The sequence below is a fragment of the Oculina patagonica genome, chromosome 10 (genome assembly GCF_052425735.1).
Source record: "Oculina patagonica isolate OP01 chromosome 10, crgOcupat, whole genome shotgun sequence".
In the NCBI taxonomy this organism is placed as follows: domain Eukaryota; kingdom Metazoa; phylum Cnidaria; class Anthozoa; order Scleractinia; family Oculinidae; genus Oculina; species Oculina patagonica.
The window spans coordinates 14,253,202-14,273,023 of NC_135767.1; the positions used below are offsets into that span (position 1 = coordinate 14,253,202).

The 19,822-nt window shown below is 38.5% G+C and overlaps 3 protein-coding genes across 3 annotated transcripts in view; 1 reads left to right on the forward strand and 2 right to left on the reverse strand.

Moving 5' to 3' along the window:
* Positions 1-1,568: 1,568 nt before the first annotated feature.
* On the reverse strand, positions 1,569-9,733 carry LOC144629181 (protein lifeguard 4-like). The gene is made up of 7 exons (XM_078487394.1): positions 9,581-9,733; positions 8,956-9,064; positions 6,868-6,973; positions 6,078-6,111; positions 3,787-3,904; positions 3,400-3,445; positions 1,569-2,651 (listed from the first exon to the last, which is right to left on the reverse strand). The coding sequence occupies exons 1-7, from the start codon at positions 9,696-9,698 to the stop codon at positions 2,445-2,447; spliced, it is 738 nt and encodes a 245-aa protein (XP_078343520.1). The 5' UTR covers positions 9,699-9,733; the 3' UTR covers positions 1,569-2,444.
* Positions 8,387-19,822, reverse strand: part of LOC144629101 (transmembrane protein 121B-like) — a 272,095-nt gene continuing 260,659 nt past the window's right edge. Inside the window, exon 3 of the transcript XR_013566308.1 lies at positions 8,387-8,402. The gene's annotated coding sequence lies outside the window, so the exon portion shown is untranslated. The remainder of the gene's footprint in view (positions 8,403-19,822) is intronic.
* On the forward strand, positions 9,880-18,058 carry LOC144629095 (uncharacterized). Its single transcript, XM_078487280.1, has 8 exons — positions 9,880-10,028; positions 10,124-10,211; positions 12,358-12,406; positions 12,600-12,721; positions 14,161-14,254; positions 14,737-14,786; positions 15,650-16,161; positions 16,956-18,058. Exons 1-8 carry the CDS (start codon positions 9,977-9,979, stop codon positions 17,051-17,053), a joined length of 1,065 nt encoding a protein of 354 aa, XP_078343406.1. The 5' UTR covers positions 9,880-9,976; the 3' UTR covers positions 17,054-18,058.

A 19,822-nucleotide genomic window follows, 5' to 3' on the forward strand; every position in this document is an offset into this window, starting at 1 on the left:
TCTTTTACTGCTCCTCGATGGGACGATGAAACTGTGTTAGTTTGCAAAGACATTTTAAACTTTATTTCCACAAAATGTCTCGGTGAAACGCATCTCTGAATGTTATAAAATTATAGATTCGCCCGCTTTAAAAAGCGTAAATGAATATTAATTGCTTTTCTTACCGTGTAAAATCTTCATTACATATTTCGGTACAGTCTTTATCTTCTCCAACATCGCCTGGAATAGTAAATAATCCGAGTCCCTCTTTACGGTCAATTTAAAAGCGAAAAAGCGGCGACCATTCCGTTGACAACCGCACGCTGTTTCGCTACTCACCTTCTACAACAGCGTAGCGTAGCCAATCAGAGAACAGCATTCGTGATAGAACGCTAGTAGATTTATACTAAAACTCGATAGAAACACGGGAAACATGTTTTCTATTTCTTTTAGAAAACAGCACAAAGTAAATAACGCACATGAAGGTAATATTTAGCGCTTTATTTAACATCAAAACGTAGATTCTCTTCACCTCGCGGTGAACATAATCAGCCAATCATAGTAAGGGAGTCGATGAACAGAAATAAATCAACTGTTCAACATTTGATTCAAGGCTAAAATTCACCGTTTTTTGGCCAAACAAACAAAGAAAACAGGCCCCAAAGTTAACGTAATTATGAGAAATAACTAAGCCGATGGTTTATCTGAAGTCCAGCACTGGAAGGAGTCAAGAATTGTGGTTTTATTTCGCTTAATCGAACTAACTGAATGGTTTGACGACCGATGCTGTCGATCGAGCGACTCGAACCTTGGAGGTGAAGGTGCATTATTTTTCTGTTAAAAGAAGTTTGACTCGGCATTCTGAACGAATATCCTGTCCTGTTGAGGAGCTGTGAATAGTTCCGAAGTGCTGCAAAGCCTAGAATGGAGTGAAGTTGCGCCAATTCATATACTTCTTTGAAAGGTCGTCAGCCGCTTCGATAATTTCTTTCACAGACTACTTTTGAATGTGTAGCGGGCTCTGTAAACATCTTACTCGCTTGTTTTCAAGTGTGCAAATATTTGTTTAGTCTTAACCCGGTTTTTGTCAGCTGTGACATTAAAATTTGGCACAATTCTTAGTTGTTATTTTTGCATTGCTTATTTCAGCGCCGTGAATATTGATTGCCGTGTCTACGACAACTGTCTGTGTCTCCATCGAGTTATAGAAAAACAATTTTTAACCAATCAGCGCACGTATTTACTTTGTGCTATTTTCTAAAATCAAATGGAGGTCTATGCTAAAAACGAGAAGAACTGACTTCGCTTTTTTTTCTGTGCCCCAATTCTCGTGGCTTGCGACCTCGCCACTTGATTTCTTAACCCATTGCTTTGTTCTTGCATTAAGACCATCAAAATCCCGCAGAGTCTACAAAAGCAGTATTCTAGGGTTGGGTAGCAGCTCTCACAGAGCCGCACGTGAATGGCTCAGCACCCTTCGGAGAACAATAGAACAAACAACGGGAACAGTTCCCCTAGCCCCCCAAAACAATTGCATTTGCAACTGCTACACTAGAGGACCAGTAGAATTACAAGCTTACGAGAACTGCTACAATACTTGTATTCTTTACTAATCACACGACGGCTTTAAAGCTAGAGTTTTAACACTAAATTTATCTTACATTTTCAATACATTCAGTTGTCAGGCAGGCAGGTTATCAATATGAGAAGAAAGAAAACTGTCAATTTGAAATAGAGCCTTATACTCAGAACTAACATTAAAGAAATGTCTAACAAACAGCAGAGGGATTTTACTCTTTGAGGTGGAAAAGAAGCGTTTAAGGATCCACATTCTTCTCTATACTTTACATACATGTATGTAAAGTACATCTATATTTTTAAAATCAAAACCTTAAGTTAGTGTTTACGGCACCAAATGAGTGGTTTTAAATATACGTAAATGTTTATGGTGTTCTCCTTAGCAGCCGTCATTCAGGTTGTGAAAAAACACTCCTTTCCACTTAAAGGAACTCAGTCACGGACAACTCATGCCAGTTTTTTCAAGTTTGTTGTTTGTAATCTGTCTTACAGCAAGGCGCCCAAAAGTGTGACCACCATTAATTAATTCACATTCTTTCGTGCAACTACCATCCAATCAGAAGCCAAGGACAGCTCCCAGTTGATTTCTGATTGGATTAAATCTGCACAGAAGAATGTGAATAAATTAAAAGTGGTCACACTTTTGGGCGCCTTGCTGTAATCTTCGTCAGTCGAAACCATTCTTGGTTATTTTCGCACTTCGTTTACTCCTTTGTTGTTTTCCTACATTACACAACTATTATTTTGAGGTTTCCTTCAATTTAGAAGTAATCAGAAAAAATAACTTAAAATATCCTGACCATGTTCCTTTAAAAATGCATGCCAGGACAACCTAAATAATGACTGCAAAAGAGACTTTCCAAAGCTGGGCAATGATGTTAAAATTGTTAATTCTTTTTCATTGAATTAAGGATTCTGAGGATCTCAATGAACAGATTAATCATGTCCAGGTAAAGGTTGATTGAGGCCAGGATGTACTCCTCGGGGGAAAGCTTGTGCATCAACATGTGGGTGTCGAATACAATGAATGCCGAAAACAGCAGGGCACCGGCTATGGCATACACCAGCTCAAATGTCTCACTGTGGAAGAAGAACTGAAAGACAACAACACAAGGATAAAAATTTTAGCTAGTTGCAGGGTGTGATGAAAATTAATTTTCCAGCATGGTCTGTGCCATCAGCATGCACAGAAAGTCTTGTCCGACAGCTCGGGGCTACTGGATTTTTCTGTGAGCCTAGGCCTAATGGTTAGTGTGCTTGACTCCAGATCAAGCAGTCCATGTTCAAGCCCTGGCCATGAGCACTGTGTTGTGTTCTTGGGCAAGACACTTAACTGTTATACATGTAGTGTCTCTCTCCACCATGGTGTATAAACATGTACCGGCGTATTTAATGCTGGGGGTAACCCTGCAATGGACTAGCATCCCATCCAGAGGGGAGTAGAAATACCTGTAGTCGCTTCATGCTGTGGAAACCAGGATTAGCTCCAGCCTAACATATGGGCCACTAGGCTTGAATTCAGACTTCACCTAGTGGGTTTTGTCTATCACTTCCCCGATGGGCAAGTAACATTTTTGGACACTTTTTGTTGGCAGATGAAATAAGGCCATTAGGAAACTTAGGCCATAAATAATAATTATAATTATAACAATGATGATGATGATGAGACATAACTATTAACAGATCAGCTACTGAGTTATGTTAAAACAAGAAATCTGCTCCCACTTGGTTTCTATTGACTTTGACAGCTGACTAAGGGGGTCGCCCCACCAACTACCATCTGCAAGAAGCCTCAAGCTTGCATTACTGTAGTTAGTAGAAGTATTGAAAGTCAGTGATTACCTGGAGAAACCCAGCTAAGATGAGAATCCACAGAAGGCTGAACAACCTGTCAATAAAATAACCAAAACAATGATTATTCCTTGAATTCCCTAAAGTAATTAACAGATTACAGTCAGGGGAATAAGTGCCAGTTTTGGAAATCTTCGTTAAAGCACTCAAAGAATTTCCGAATCATTTTTTCCAATCAAAAACTAGCGTGAGCACTCACAAGTACTCTGAAAGCCATTGCGCGTATAAATATGTCATGTTGCTTAGCAACTTGTGGGACGAAACCTGTGGGCTCAGTCACTTCTCGGAGAAGTGATGTCGCCATCAACTGGCACTTGTTCCCCCGACTGATTAAAAAGTCTGAGGTCTACATGTCTTTAACATGAACAACACACATACCCCGCTCCCCATGAACTGTAGTCCTTTTTGCTTTGCAGGGTGTACATTGTCAGTGCCATGGTGGTTGCCACAGTTAACACAAAGGCTTCCAGAACCAGTGCTTGGTCATAAAATGTTACTGTCATATGGAAATGAAGATCATTTAAGTTTGAACTGTTTTTTTTTTCCTTTGCTGTACGTAATATTAAATAGCTTCAAACAGTTATTCTTTGGATAAACTTACAAAAAAATATACATGATCCAGGGATTAGGAAGGACGTGCGCCATGCGCATATGGCGTATAAAGCTACAAAATGGCGCATTAAAAAAGTACTTACTGGGCCTGTGATGCACCCAAGCCGCCAAACAGCTAGTAAAATATATACACTAATTTGCAAAAAGGATTTTAATGTGTAAAATTTTCAGTTTAATCACGAATAAACAAGCGAAAAACCACGGTGCCTTCGCTCTTTTCAACTCTTTCATTCGCATTCGCTTTATTTTTGTCCCCAGATCCTCAACCCGGACTTTGCTTGCAAAGGAGGCTCTTGCTTGAGGCTTTTCGTGTTTTCGTCTGTATCGTCATTCTAATAGGCCGCTTTGAATTTATTTGCATCTGTTGTTAGTCTAATGGCCCAAACTTTTTATGAATGGCCCATAACTTTCCAACGACAGGGGCCATGGGCTCATTTGCCTGTTTTCCTTCCTAATCCCTGATGATCGTACCAAAAAGACAAGTATAATTTACTGTAAGCAGTTTTATTGCAAGTTCATTAGGGGTGTTTTGATGTTAAAACTGTCCTATAACCATAGGCAACTGACTCACTTTCCAGTTGTAACAAGACTGTCGCAACAAAGCAAGCAAAATGCTTTGTTAACTCAGCTGTGTTCATGGCTTAGAACAGCAGAGTAGAAGATGTAACACGTTAATGCTCCATTCTTGATTATTCTGAATGAGAGCACAATCCACCGTAAGAAAAAAGATGGCATCTGTACATTTTACCACAATATCTTGCGAACCTAACACAGCCAATAGAAACATAGAAAGCCAGATTTTTTTTCTGAAATTTGTCCCCATACTAACAGCATTGTGTGTGTGCTAAATTTGAAGCTTTTAGAACATTTATGTGCGTTGCTACAAGTGTTTTTAGGTTTTTCATGTGTCAAGAATTATGGGTAAATGTACCATTCGCCATCTTTTTTGCGTACCATGGATCGGACTCCGTTATTTGATTGATGAACAAAAAATCAAGGCAGCCAAAAAGGAATTAGAAACGGCAAACTGCAAAAAGAAAACTTCAAGCAGAAATATGATACTATCACTGATACATGTACAGGATACTATCAGTCATACAAAATGACAGAATTGTGATGTAACATCCTTTTGCATAATTATTCAACTTCCACTTGATACTCCATGCTCTTCAAACTGACAAACCCAGCCAGTGAAGCAAACACATTCAGTTTATCTTTCCACAATTTTCATGTTTTGTTGCTACTGACATCAGCGACAGGCAAGTTTCCATTCAAAACTGGGCAAGTTGCCCATGGTGTCAATATACATAACTTTAATACCAATGAAACCTTTTTTACCCAAACTTTCTTTATAGCACAACTTAAGTAAAGCGCGCATTATGATTGGTTAATTTAGCGTCTACTATTTGCCCATGGGTGCACGCTGACGTATGCTTCAACCTGAGCGCGACATGGCACAAGAAAGTGCCACTACTTAATGAGTTTTTACTTGTTTTCTCGATTTTCCTGTGAATTTGAAATGCTAAACATAAGAAAAACCATTTCTCCATAATACTGAAAGACTTTGACGTATAATGTAAGTTTGAAATAATTCAAAACTTTTTTTCTTTTTTCTTTTCTTTTAGGTTTTTGTCAGCGTTTACGCGAGCACTACACACAATTGTTCAAATAAGCGCGCGCACTTTTACCTCATAGAAACTTTAATAAATCTCCTAAAAGTTGTGCTATTAAACAAATGGCAAACGTCACAGCGTGCACTATTGAGTTACAGACGTACTATAGAGGTGTGCTAAGCACTCGAAAAGCTAGAGTCCCCCTCGGCTATCGCCTCGAGCGACTCTTACGCATCTTTTGTGCTTAGCAACCTCCCGCGTGCATCTGTAACTCAATAGTGCACGCTGTGACGTTTACCATTTGTTAATTTTGTGCCTTACTCAACTGGTAACAATGGTAAACTTGACCACTTGACCAAGTTATATAATTATGCATGTCTAGAAAGCTCACAGTTTTGCATATTAAATCTTTGCTTCATTTATTAGTAGATCATCAAAACTTACCCAATGTACCAACAGTATACGCCTCAGCTAAGGTCTGAAAGAAGAAATACCGTACATGATTGCACATTTAATTCATTCAATTTATTTTTATCGAATTGCCACAGTAACAAAGTAGGAGAAGAGAGTCACATTTTCTGTAGCCTACTTCAAGTGGATCCTCCATGAATGTTAGATTTACAATCATGTAACTCCTCCATGAAAGATTTTAAAACTGGATTAGAAATAGCTTGGTTTCTTTTGGGTTTAATCTTTTCAACTAGTTCTTATTTTTTTTACTTTCTTTTGTCTCATATTCATAATCTTAACCTGAATAAAAGAACAAACAAACAAAAGGAAAATGAAAATTGTCACAGTGCTCACAATTAAAGAAAAAAATCCGGGTTGTCCTTATGGCAAATGCCGGACAATGTAACCCCTGAGTTTGGTTGGCTTGGTGAGGGCTTGGTTGTCCGTATTAAGTGTTGTATGTTTTTTGATTAAAATTTTTGTTCTTAGGCCATGACACGATAACATCAACCTTCGATTTCCTTTTTCTAAGAATCGTGGTGGATTCCATCGATTAGAAGAGAGATATTTTCGTGTTTTAAATTTATTACTTCTTTTGTTTATTCTGTTGGGTGATCACAGTAATGTAAGGTTGTCCGGCAGTTTTTTCTCGGGCAACCAGGCCTCTATTTTTCTAAAAAACTGGTTACCCGAATGCATGTTAAGTCATCTCAGATGACCGGACAACGGCTAATTTCGAGCACTGTTGTCATTATTGATCATGGATTCATGAAAAGCAACTTACAAATGCCAGCAGTAGGTACATGTTTGTTGGGTGCTCCTTGCGTTTAAACATCAATCCAATCAACAGGCCGATTGAAAGGATGAAGGCCACCATCAAAAACTCTGGTCTACAAGAAATATCACAACAACACAGTTAATAGGTAAAGAGTGTCAAAAGAAATAAGATGAACTGAAACAAAACATCAGGTTTTGACATTTTGATGTTTTAAGTCCATGCACCCCAGGGGGGGGGGCACTCCCATACATGAGCTATATAGGTATGTGCCGCTGTGAAGGGTATGGTTTTTAAGCAGTTTAGTCTGGGATAGGGTATAGAAATCAGAGAGTTTTGGTCTAGAAAAGGGTAGCATTTTCCGGGAAACTGATCGACGGTATGACGGATATAGTCCAGAAACTCGGAAGAGAAAGAGGCTTTCCTAAACGTAAATAAAATCATCGCGGTATCATTGTTCACAGATGGTTTTCCATTAAAACACTGATAATGATATAGTTCTAACAAAATGCAAGTCTGGGATAGGGTAGGGATTTTCAGTGTCTAGTCTAGTATAGGGTTGCAAAAATCAACGTGACAAAATGCCAATTTCCAGAGATTGAAAATTTTTAAATTTGCCTTAGGCCATCCCAATAAAATGTTTCGTTTCCCATCGCCCGACCGACCCATTTTTTCGAAAAGTAAAAAAAAAAAAAAAAAAAAAAAATTCCAGATTCACTAGTACTTCAATTTACAATGACACGATCTTGTTTTATTAACAATGATTGGTATATGATGTCTTTGTCTTTGATAAACATCGATACTACGTTATTTAACCCTTTCACCGCACTTAACCGGAAAACCGGGATTCTGTTTTCGCACTGGAACGTACTAAACCGCTTTTCCGGGAATTTGACCGCTTAAGATTTGAGATCAGAAACCTAGGAACTAAGCTCCTAGAGTGGGGTCTAATATATTGTAAATTGAAAGCACATGGTCAGACTTCAAAATGGCGTCCTTGAATCGTGAAGTGAAGGAAAAAAAAACCGACAAAAACATGAAGTGAAGATGCGCGAATCAACATTTTCCGCCATATTTTGATTGACTAAGAAGATGCTCTTTCTAAGAGTTAGAATTTTGAGGCCAGTTTTAAAACTTGGAAGGAATTATTTTCACAATTTGTCAATGGTGAATGGCTCGAGTTATTGAAGACCTCTTCGAACCTCGGATGCCAGGATCAAAGCCGTATGGACTCAAACTGTCCTACCGTTTTCTACAGTCACGTTTTCCGTGCGGTTGAACAATGCGGTAAGAGTTGTACAAACTTTCCATTAATTTTTTGCTCTTTTTTGAATGAAATAAATGTTCTAAGTTATCACAATGTTTTTGTCTTGGATTTTCTTGCTTGTGTTGTAATATTTGGAATACAAAAGCCTATTTAAAGTGCACAAACCCTGTTTAAAAAATCAAATCATGCTATTTTAGACGGAAAGTTTGACTTAGCTAGAAATTCGCCGTTCGGGAGGTTTTGCGTGCTGGAAATAGAATGGTGAAAGGGTTAAAGACTGTTTAGACATTTGATAAGGAATAACGAACGAAAAGACCACGTTTTCGAGTTGACTTTGTAATCAGGCTTTCTTACTTAGCAGCCTGGCCTTCTCTGGGACCCAAGTGTTTTTTTTTTTGCCCGACCGACCGACCCATCATCACAAAAGATGGGGCGATGGGAAACGAAACATTTTATTGGGATGGCCTTATTTAGTATTAAATTGTTCAGTAGACACTTTGCTAAGTTTTAAGCCACAATTCATAATTTTCCTAACAAAGTAGAGGGTTATACAGCCACATAAGATGCATAGTTTAATATTTTGTGTGACACTGTTTATTAACTTTGACACATGATGACAGGTGTCAGTCAACATCAGACATTTTTCCGAACACTACAACATAAAGAAAAGTTATTAATGAGGTTTTTGTGAAAGTTTGGTAATCATATCTTTAAATCTGAATATTCTACAGATTTTTAGTATTTTAGCACTAGAGAATTTAATTATATTCCAAAATAAATTTGGGCTGTAAAGGGCTAACTCAAATGAGAAATAGCTATTGTACATGTACCTTTCTTGAACAAAACCTTTGATGCTTTCTGAGTACATAAATATGCCTGCCACAATAATGGTCAGGGAAAGCTGGGCAGTAAGAATACCATAAACCTTCCTTAGAAAACCTGCAATAAAAAAAAAAAAGAAGCAAACACATTTCAGAATAATCTACGCAAGCAACACATATTTATTAGAGTCAGGTCTTTGTATATAAGCTTATTTCCACAAGTCTTACAGAAATAACATAATATTACTGATGTACTTAAAAATAATACGTTTGAACTTTCAGTTTAGTAATATTAATATAAGCTTTAGATATATCATAAACTGACGTACACCCGGAAATCATGTTTTGTTTTATTTATATTCAGAATTCAAAACAACAGGAAAAAGTAACAGCGATAACAAAATTTGTTATATCTTGCATTTTATACAAATATTCGAAGTTGTAGTTGTATTTCAGTCAATGACAGCAATTTGGAATGTGTATTTATAAAAGAGAGGATTTTAAAAGATCAATGGCAAAACAATTCAATCGCGCTAAGCTTACAAAATTGCTTTCGAAATCATTTTTTGGAGGAAGAACATATTTCCTCATTAACTTCCTCATTAAGGCATTATGAACACTCTAAAATACAAACCAAGTCGAATCTTGATATTCGTCTGGGCAACTGTGACTCCATAAGTGAAATCGTCCTCCAAACTCGACATTTTTGACCCTCCAAACATAACATTCGATTCACTCTTGCTAGTCGCCATATTGGAAGTCTGCAAATCACCTTCGTAGCCAAAAATTAACCCCGAAATAACGGAGCTGCTGATTGGCTGGTTTTAACAATGAAGCCAATCGCGTCTCGTGTTAGAAATTTCCTTAGAAACCCTTTCCAAATATGGTGGGATAAGTGACTACCTCCGGCTGGAATTATGACGTCAATTTCAATGGCGCCATTTTTGTTGTCCGTGATTCAGGCAGCGTTTTGAATATTTTAATTTTTCGCAACATTTCTTGCGGTAATCTTAAACGAAAGGCTGTTTCGATGCTCGTTCAAACGATGGAGAATAATGAAGAAATGCTTCAAGCCTTGCACGGTAAGTTTGGTAAAGAAAATCGGCGTGTGAGAATAAAAATCTACGCCGAATTTTCTCGATGTATGATTCTGATATTCGCGGTGCTTTTGTTACAGAGTTCGAGAACATGACGAATTCGGAGAAAGTCCTTACACAAGAACTGGAGGACATGCTCTCGTACATTGCGAAAACCGGCAGAGTGTTGTAAGTGCCGATCTGTCAAATATCTATTTAGTTGCGTTATGTCATTTGAAATGTTATTGCTTGAAGGTCGCATGGATGTAAATTGAAGGCGATCGAGCTAATCAACTTAACTCGGATCGTTATCAACGTGGCGAATTTAAGGATGTTATAGCAAGATTTTTTCTACACGTTTAGTGATGTTTATTTGCACGTGGTTACTGGTCAGTGCTTTAATTTTACTCAATTATTTTGTATAAATTATTTCTTCGTCGTTTTGCTTCAAACGCCGGCCAGCGGTTGCCATCAGTGGATTGCGCAATTGTTTTTTGGTCAGGCGATGTTATATACTATCCCCAGGAAAGATTAGAGTGGGGTTTTCGATTCCAATGTTGCTATGAGACAGGAAGTGCCATCGCTGCCCGATGCTTTTTTTTCTCATTGTTTTCCTAGTATACACACGTATGTGTTGGAAATGAGTTTTTGGTTGCACCCATTCAAAACGCTGTAAACTACATGTAGAGAAATAATTTCTAGTTAAGTACACGAAGAAGTTATATCCCTAAAGAAGTAAAAACTGTAAACATGTAAAGATGTGCCGCCACCGATTCACACGTAAAATTTCATCCTGCTTTATTCGCACAAAAGGTGAATGTCGGTGAAGTCTCACTTTACAATTAAATAAATGCAACAGAAGGCGAAATGTTGGTACTTGCAGTGCACTCGTGAGAAATGAGAAACTTCTTGAGAGAAACAAGACGCGTCTCAAGAGAAATGAGATGTGTCTCGAGAGAAACGAGACGTGTCTCGCGAGATGGTGGTAACTTACATTTGAGCGGCACTGTAGGTCAAATTGGTTTTCAGGTTAAATCTGTTTTCAACCAAGGTTAATATGATAATAGGAGTCAGAAACTCTGAGTACTTCAGCGTTTATTTTTCAACATTTGTCACTGAGGATTGCAGGGCTTTCAATAAGCCCTAGTACAGTCAACTCTCGCCTCGCGGACACCCCGCTACTGCGGACACTCGCTATTACGGACAAAATCCAGATCCCCGGTGAAAGAGGTTTGACTGGAAATGACTCCCGCTATTACGGACTCTCGCTATAACGGACACTGAACGGCGTCCCGAGCGTGTCTGCTATAACAAGAGTTGACTGTAACTGCCAGAGCTCTGATGGTAATCATCAGGGTTTTCATTAAGAATTGTAATAGCAGGAGGGTAGTGTAAACCGGAGAATGATTCTTAAAGGTTCCACATATTAATAAGAAAATAGGTAGAGGCCTTTGAAACTTAGCCGGAGAATTCTACGTACTAGAAGGAGAATTCTCCGATCTCCGGTTCCTAATGAACACCCTGAATCATAGCGAATCACCAACTAAAATGAATGCAGCTACCTTAAAAGGTTGGATGATATCAGATTCTCATATTGCTATCTAATGGGTGCTGCAGGAGGGCAGCCCCCTGCCATCACATCACATTATGTTTATTTACCCTCAGATTTCAGAGCAGCTTGTACAGCTAATATCTCCGAGCATTTCAACCGTACACAGCATAATTGACAAAGGCCAGACCACAACACCGGGAACTCCATGCCCTACATTTTACGATAATGCCCTACTCTTTGCGCCATCAGACTGAATCATCTGCTTTGGTTTGACTGCGTTCTATTAAAATCAATCTATCAATCAATCTATCAATCAATCTATCAATCAACTAGTCAATCAATCAAATGTTTGATTGTGCTTGAAAACATATTAACATAAGTAAAAATTTATGAATTTCATGTATTCATTTCATATCTTCTCCATCCACGGGTATATTACGAACTCACAAGTGACCAGCTCCCAGTTGGCTTGATAGCTCAGTTGGTTAGAGCGCTGCACTAGTATCGCAGAGGTGATGGGTTCGATTCCCGTTCAAGCCTGAATCTTTTTCAGACTTGCTTTTCTCAACTGCTTAAGTTGAGTACATTACTGGGATGATCTTTCATTTGCTTAAAAAAATTGCCATTACTCTTATTAGTGATACATGTAGCTTCCCTATTTTTAGTAAATTTTAATACAAAGCTCACAGGGTAGTTATAAATTTAGCCTGAAATACATGTATGTGCAGAGGGCTATAAAGCTACATGTAGTCAAAAATTAAATTCTTCAACTTTTTTTCATAGGTTTCCTTGGGATTCATTGAAACCTGTGTTTTTGTTCAAACTTGACAAGGTAAGGCCAACAATGCTGTTAATAATAACATTATTTTACATGGTTTTCTAGGATTGGTTCAAATCACAGACTGAATAGTTAGATGTTTTGAGAAATTGAAAGTTATTTAAGGGGTTTTACTGGTAGTTCTCCTTGTGTTTCCAACTCCTCGATAATATGAGCCTTTTTGCAACCTTCACATTTTTTTTACCAGGTAATGCGGGAATTTTTCGAAAGTAGCCCATCCAGGAATGCTTCATCTTCTGAGCCAACTGTTACTGCAGACTTTGAAGTCATGAGGCAAAGACTTTTGGACTGCCTGGATTCATTCACAAGGTTTGATACTTTTGTTCCCAGATGCTGTTGAAATGGCATTCTCTTCAGACCATTTTTTGCACCACTGCTTTCAGTCATAGATTCAAAAAAAGTGATCACATCATGGTGATGGTGATGATGATCTTGTAACTGATAAAACATCATGTGACTGTCACCATATGGTCAACCCTCCAAGTTAAGACCATTTTAGTCGCCATCACCTCACCTAGCTTCTTTGTGCCTCGTGGCACATAAGGCCTCCACAGAATGCCTCCAATTTTCTCTGTTGGCTGCAGCTCTTGCCTCACCCCATGTACAGCATCCCTTGCTGTTCCTCTCTCTTTCTCTCTTTAGTCGCCATGGAGACTAAAATTTTGGAGCTGGCGACTAAATTTGAACCAAGGTCGCCAGCCTGGTGACTAAAATTGAGAGGAATGATTGAAGGCATCAGCTTAAGTTGGTGACTAAAATTTTTCACTGGCGACCAAAACTTGAGTAGTTGGCGGCCAAATATGGCCACTTAGGAAAAAAGTAAACTTGGATGATGAATAGGGCCTAAAAAACAGATGCCTGGCAGCAGAATACCTAACAAGAGTAAATGTTTGTTTAATCGATTGAAAGTTAAGTTTCCAGTGATGAGTTAAACAAATCACAATATCTTGGCGCTACTTAAATTATTTTTTTCCAAGAAAATTCGGTCAAAAGTCGGGGTGCGGCTTATACACGAGTGCGGCCTATACACATGCGAATACGGTATGTTCCTTATTGCACCTTTCAATAACACACAAACTCTGAAGTTCAAAACCTGACTAATTATTGCAATCATTGTGGCAACATCCAAGGAACCTTGAAAACCAGTTCAAACAAAATGGATCTTATTGAACCAACTCCAATGGTTTCTATTACTGTAAGAATTAGTATGGGTAATCAAGTGGTGATGAGTGAAATTAGGAAATAATTTCACGTGCATTTTGTCAAAATTCTAAGAATAAGAATTTTGACAAAATGCGCGTGAAATTATTTCCTAATTTCACGAGTATAACATTTGATTTCATATTAATATCATAGGTGACAATTATTACGCTTGAAATCTTAGGTTTTTGACTGGTATACTGCATCGGGAACTCTGAGCGTGAAAAGTTGAAAGCATACATGTTGCTTAAGTTCGCAAGTTTTTTAGTCTTTGAAGAAAACCTTTGTTCGACTCCTTTCTTCTGTTGACAAAAAGTTTCAAATATAGCTGGCTAAGATGAAATTCAAGCGAAAATATACAAAGTTTAAGCTTTAAATCCCGGACGCCATCTTGCCGCTAACTACGTTGCCGTGGCAATTTTATAATTTCACATGTGAAATTATAAATTTACGTTAAAATTTCGGGCCAAAATTAAGGAGTAATCTGTCACCTATGATATTATTAACTATACATCATCATAATTATTATTTTATTTGTGCTTGTTCAGTGCACCATTCACAATTCAAAGACTGTGTGAGCTGATGATGGAACCCAGGAAAAATTACAGTAACAGCGAAAAGTTCATGAGAGGAGTTGAAAAGGTAAGAGCTAAGCTGCAGCCTGCAGTATTTAAATTTATCCAGCATGAAACAACAGTAATTTTAGTCAAAAATCTGTTGGCATTTACAGTCTGGGAGGGGGGGGGTACTCAGGATTTCAAGTGACAGGGATGATCTAACAAGGGAAAAATATCCCTAGGGCTTCTGACAACCCCCCCCCCCTCAAAAAAAAAAAAAAAAAAAAAAAAAAACTAACCTTAAAAAATCTCATGCTGAAACATGTTTGTTTGTACTTTCTTTGCAGAAATATGCACTCGAGGCACTACCATGAATCACAATCTCCTACCCAAATCAAATCTCAGAATAAAAAATTTCAAACCGATAAAATCCTTCGATCATCCCCATCACTTGAAATCCTGAGTACCCCCCCCCCCCCATGGGTCTACTTGTACATGTTAGTGTTCAGGGACTACCGCTAGACGAGATAGGTTAACATTGTTTCTTTTTGTTGCTGTTGTTTTCAGAACGTTCTTGTGGTTAGTACTGTAGAACTCGGCAGAGATGACATTGCTGTGTAAGTACCTTTAATCTGTTAGCAATTTCTGTATCTCCATTCAGGGTTTGGTCTCTACATGTTGTCCTTTTGTAGTGTTGCCGAACACTATTACTCAAGTGCTTAGTCCATAGCAACCTGACAAGATAATTTTTGAAGGAGAGGGAGGGGGGAGGTTAACCTGTAATAAACTCTCTTTCCAGGTTGGAAATGGAGTGTGAGGCAGAGGGAGGGCAGTTGTAGCAATAACCTTTTTAATACTATAAGTTGCTTGCTGTTGAAATTGGAGTTACCATGTAAACACTGACCTGAAATATTAGGGACACTTACCGGTATGTTTAGTGTTCCAAATGCAAGAAGGATCTTGACCCAAAATTAACTGAAAATCCTTGACCACTTTACAACCACTTTACAGTGGTCATACTGTAAACCGCCCAAGTGAGTCTTTATGTAGAAATATAGCATGATAAAATTTGCATTAACTGAAAAATCTGGAAAAAAATTCCGAGTAGGATTTGAACCCACGACTCTCTGTGATCTAGTTGGATGCATCACAGATATGCTTTAATGTGACTGCGTGATGCAGTTATGAGTCCTATGTATGTGTACTTGTACTGATTTGACTATGTGACTGATTTGACTATATGACTGCATGATGTGGTTCCACATTTCACCCTTGCTCACCATAGAGTCTTCAGTAGCTCAGTGCTAGAGCATCCGACTAGATCACGGAGGGTCGTGGGTTCAAATCCCATCTGGAACTCGGAATTTTTTTCCGAGTTTTTCAGTTAATGCAAAATTTATCATGCGATACTGTAAGCAAGTCAGATTTGATCAACTTAGCCTAAAACATCATCTGAATGTCTGTTTTCTTGTTTCACCAGCTTTAACCTAACAAACAACATTGATGGACAACACATGCTCTCAAATGTCCCAAATGGCCCAGTTACAAATGGAGTAATGACATTAGCAGTTACTTCTGAAGGGGACTCAGTCACCGACCATGGTTATGACGAACGCCTGTCACCTCATGTCACGCCAGAAGGTGTGACATCTAGTGTCACGCCAGACACAAACGGACCTACACCTCTAAATGCCTATGAAAACGGGCATGGAAATCAAGAACATTACAACGGTGGCAGTTCACCTGCTCTGGGAGCTGCTACCGAAGAAAAATCCTCGGCGCCAGATGCGGCACCTCTGTCAAAACAAGAACTAAGCGAGGAAAATATGCTCACGAATAAGGAAGAGGAACATGAGCAACTAGAGGAAGCACCAGAAAGGGAAAACACAGATGGTGTCCCTGCAGATAATGCGAGTGAGATTCCTGCAGAAGAAAAGGAAGCCACTAACTCAAGTAGAGAAGAAGTGGAACAGGTTCCAGCTGCTGATGAAGGTAATTGGACACATGTTTTATACATACATGACGGACTCCGTGGAAAGTTGGACGTAATATATGAAACAGGAGAGACAGTGTTTCATCGGGGTATCCAAACACAGAGAAGAGAGTTAAAGTACGACGTGTGGCGGAGTATTCTTGATGAAATTCAAGGTGTTTGGATAGCCGATGAAGCACTGTCTCGAGTGTTTGATATATCATCTCAATCAAAACGAAAACTAGCAAGTAAGCAGAGAAATAAAGTTGTAAAAATCTAATAATGCTAATTAAGACTGGGTATCCAAACCTCCTTCACGGTTATGATTTTCTTTGTTTTAACTTGATGAATTATTAATGAGTTTGAGCAGAATATTTTCCTTGTGAAACAAGCTCCATGCGTAAAGGGGGTCTCAGGTCAAAAAACCTTAGTTAAGCTTCATGACCCGACAAATTAATGTAAAATTTGTATGGATTTGGTCGAAGAAGTGAAAATTTAACACGCTGAAAATTATTTGCTTGTCTTTCTGGAGCTTACCCATCAACATGGAAATTTTAGGATCAAATCGCAAACCTCTCCTTAGCAAGAAAAGAACTAAGCTTACACGTCTTCAGCCTTGCTTCAACCTAAAGATGACACTTTTTCAATGATATAAAATAACTTGAATCCATCAAAAAGAAGTAAAATAGTTTGCTATCTTTAGGTTGAAACAGATTAAACTACATGTACAGTAGGCTGGAAACGGATTTAACCTGCAACAGAAACACCTCCGTCCGGCTAATGTGCAACTTGTTTTTCTATCTTTTTTTCTTAGCAACAGATTCTGTCGAACAGCAGACAACAGATACATCAAAGATCCTCGAAACAAGTGAAACATGCCAAGAAGAAGAAGAACCGATGGATGAAAACTGACGCTGTCTTGGGATAATATTGCTGTTCTTCAACAAATTGTTCGCTCCACAAGTTGCAAAAATGCTGTCATTGGATTCCATCGTTTCTGACTACAGGATCCCACAAGAAAAAAAGAGATTACTGCTGTTTTGACTGAGCTTTTTTTACTAAGAAATTCAAAGTATTTGTTTATTTATATTTTCGCTGCTTTTATTTCTTTCGTTCTTTTTCATTCATTGCCTCAGTCTTCTCGTAAATCTTCGTTACGCCCTCGGCAACACGCGGAAGATATCCAACCAAAAAACGAGCAGAAACTTCGGCGAAAACACCGATAGTTGTTACGTCACCATTGCGTCACAAGAACAGGTCACGTTGCCAAGCAACTGACATAAGCTGTGGGCTGCCCTTCTCACTAACTTTATTTTGGCCTCACTGTTTTTTGTCTTTAGACATAAACTCATCTTTCGTCCATTAGCTCTTTACTTTACTGTTAGACGTGTATACTCTTAGAACTCATCTTTACCCGTCAGCGTTTATTTTTCTTTCATTACCAGCCCTCTTTTAGTAAATAGTAAATCGCACGTCACTTGAGAGAAGATCTAAAAAGCGTTCTCTAATGATCCCGCGTTGTTGTCCCGCGTGATATTTGACTACATCCCATTCCAGTCTTTCAGCCTTCTAAACTTAAACTTATAGATACGACTTTTAGATGAGATACGTACCATTTAAGAGGAAAGTGGTAAACTGGACACTTTTTTCCAAATCTTATTTTACCTTGTTCATTTTCTCGGCCTTTCTTTTCTTCCAATTTAATTTGAAGTGAAAATTAAAAGGTGGCTCTTGGGACCGATATTAAAGATTAAAATGAAACTTTCCCGAAGAGGGAAGCTTTGCTTGGTTTTAAGCTTCCTTCAGAAAATGTAGTTCGGCAATTTTAGTCCGTAGATGAAGCCCCTGAAAAGAGGTATTTTATCCCCCAAAACGTTAATTGACTATGTAGAAAATCACAATAAAGAATCAAACAAGTCGGGTATTTGAGTAGTCGCTTGTCTCAAAGTATATATTTATTTTTATTTATTACAATTTACAGGAAAAAATTCCGAGAAAAAAGTATAATTTTTTTTTTTCAGTTTTAGAATAGATTTTTAGCCAGTAAATGCGGCGGCCTGAAATGGCCAACGTAGCTTTAACTTTGAACTGAATTTTTGCAACCGATCGCTTGAAAAAAGAAGCACGCTTGGTAAGAGCATGCCAATGAGAGATCTTGGCCAAATGTCGGTTTGTTGTCTCGAAAGGTCACTTAACGCTTGACAACTTACCGAAGTATAATGACCCAGGAAGCGTGCAAGCGCGTATAGATTCTAGCCAAGAGCGTGAATAAATGTAGGATGGAGGGGTGGGGGCAAAAACTCGCATTGTATATTTACTATACTCGGCGTCTTGAAGACGGTCCATATTTCAGAAATATACCACTATTTGTAGCCCTGGACCATGGGTTTTTTCCGACTTTTTTGCTTGTTTACAAGCAAGAAAAGAAGAATAGTGGAGAAGTTGTTCTATCTCGAACCACATTCTTGTAAACTCTCTGCTTTAATTTGTCAAGGGAATACTTTCCGCTGTGGGTGATAAAAGCGCGTGACTTGTTAAGTGTCGCTCTATAGTTTTGCTTCAACACTTCCGTTGTTGCATTCTCGACCCCAGAGCACTTCTCTTTTGCGCATGACTGACGGCGAGACTGACGCCGAGAGACTGACGCCGTCAGTCATGCGCAAAAGAGAAGTGCTCTGGGGTCGAGAATGCCGTTCTTGTAAAAAAAAAAACCGTGACTTGTAAAATTTACAAACGTTATATAACAATTAAAAACGTGAGTAGCCAAATCTTACGTGACATAACCAATTAAGAACGTGAGGGGTTAGCGCTCGAAGACAACGAACTTTAAAACGATTAAGAACGCAATTTGTACTGGTACAAGTCTTAAGCGCTAATATTAATTTAACCTAAAACGATTAACAACGCAAATTTGTACTGGTACAAGTCTTTCACACACTAAAACGTTGCTAATAGTTAACCAAAGGGAACTCATTTCGTGGCAATTGATTATTTCTGCTGAGTTGGACAATTTAGAATTGCAACATCATTCAATGCAGGTGTGAAGTGATATTTACAAGTGTTTTTGTAGCCTGTTGTGAAATACTTCCGGTGGAAGCAGTAAACGCTGAAAAATTTTGCTTCAGAAATTAATGCATCGCCATTAGAAAAAAAACAGCAACTGTTTTACTGGAAATGTAGTCGTTAGAAATGGCATGTGTAGCCGTAAGGTAAAGAATAACGCGAGGAGAAGCGGCTTTTGATAATATCGATATCCAAACGAAAATTTTCTTCTCAATGTGGGGTTAAGATTGCGTGACGAGACAAAAGGTAACTCTGTCGGGTCTGGCCGACCCTGCATTAAGCCGAGTAGAAATCTTTCTAACTCGAAAGAAAACAACTATTTCGATTAAAGGCAAACGTCAAAGGTTATAATTTTTAACCAAGCCAAAGTATATGAGTCGCAAAGCGCCCAGCCGTCGCGACTGACAAAAACAGCATTTCCTCCGCGAAAATAAAAAAAAAATGCTTGAACTGATAGACGTTTGAATTCTTCCATGATATGTTCGAACAACAATGCCCAGGATAAACCTTCTACTCATACTAACTTCATGCAAAAACGTCGATATCTTTAAGAGATCTTTGATTAGATGGGGGTACTACTAGGGCTTTCCACAAGTTGCTCGGCAACTTTTTGGCAAC

Coding starts and splice junctions, on each gene's coding strand:
- LOC144629181 (XM_078487394.1), bottom strand. CDS start 9,698: ATGGCGACTAGCAAGAGTGAATCGAATGTTATGTTTGGAGGGTCAAAA. Junction 6,974..8,955: donor AAAGGTTTTGTTCAAGAAAG/GTACATGTACAA, acceptor TATTTCTTGTAG/ACCAGAGTTTTTGATGGTGG. Junction 3,905..6,077: donor GTATACTGTTGGTACATTGG/GTAAGTTTTGAT, acceptor TCCATATGACAG/TAACATTTTATGACCAAGCA.
- LOC144629095 (XM_078487280.1), top strand. CDS start 9,977: ATGCTCGTTCAAACGATGGAGAATAATGAAGAAATGCTTCAAGCCTTG. Junction 12,407..12,599: donor TTTTGTTCAAACTTGACAAG/GTAAGGCCAACA, acceptor TTTTTTTACCAG/GTAATGCGGGAATTTTTCGA. Junction 14,255..14,736: donor TCATGAGAGGAGTTGAAAAG/GTAAGAGCTAAG, acceptor TGTTGTTTTCAG/AACGTTCTTGTGGTTAGTAC.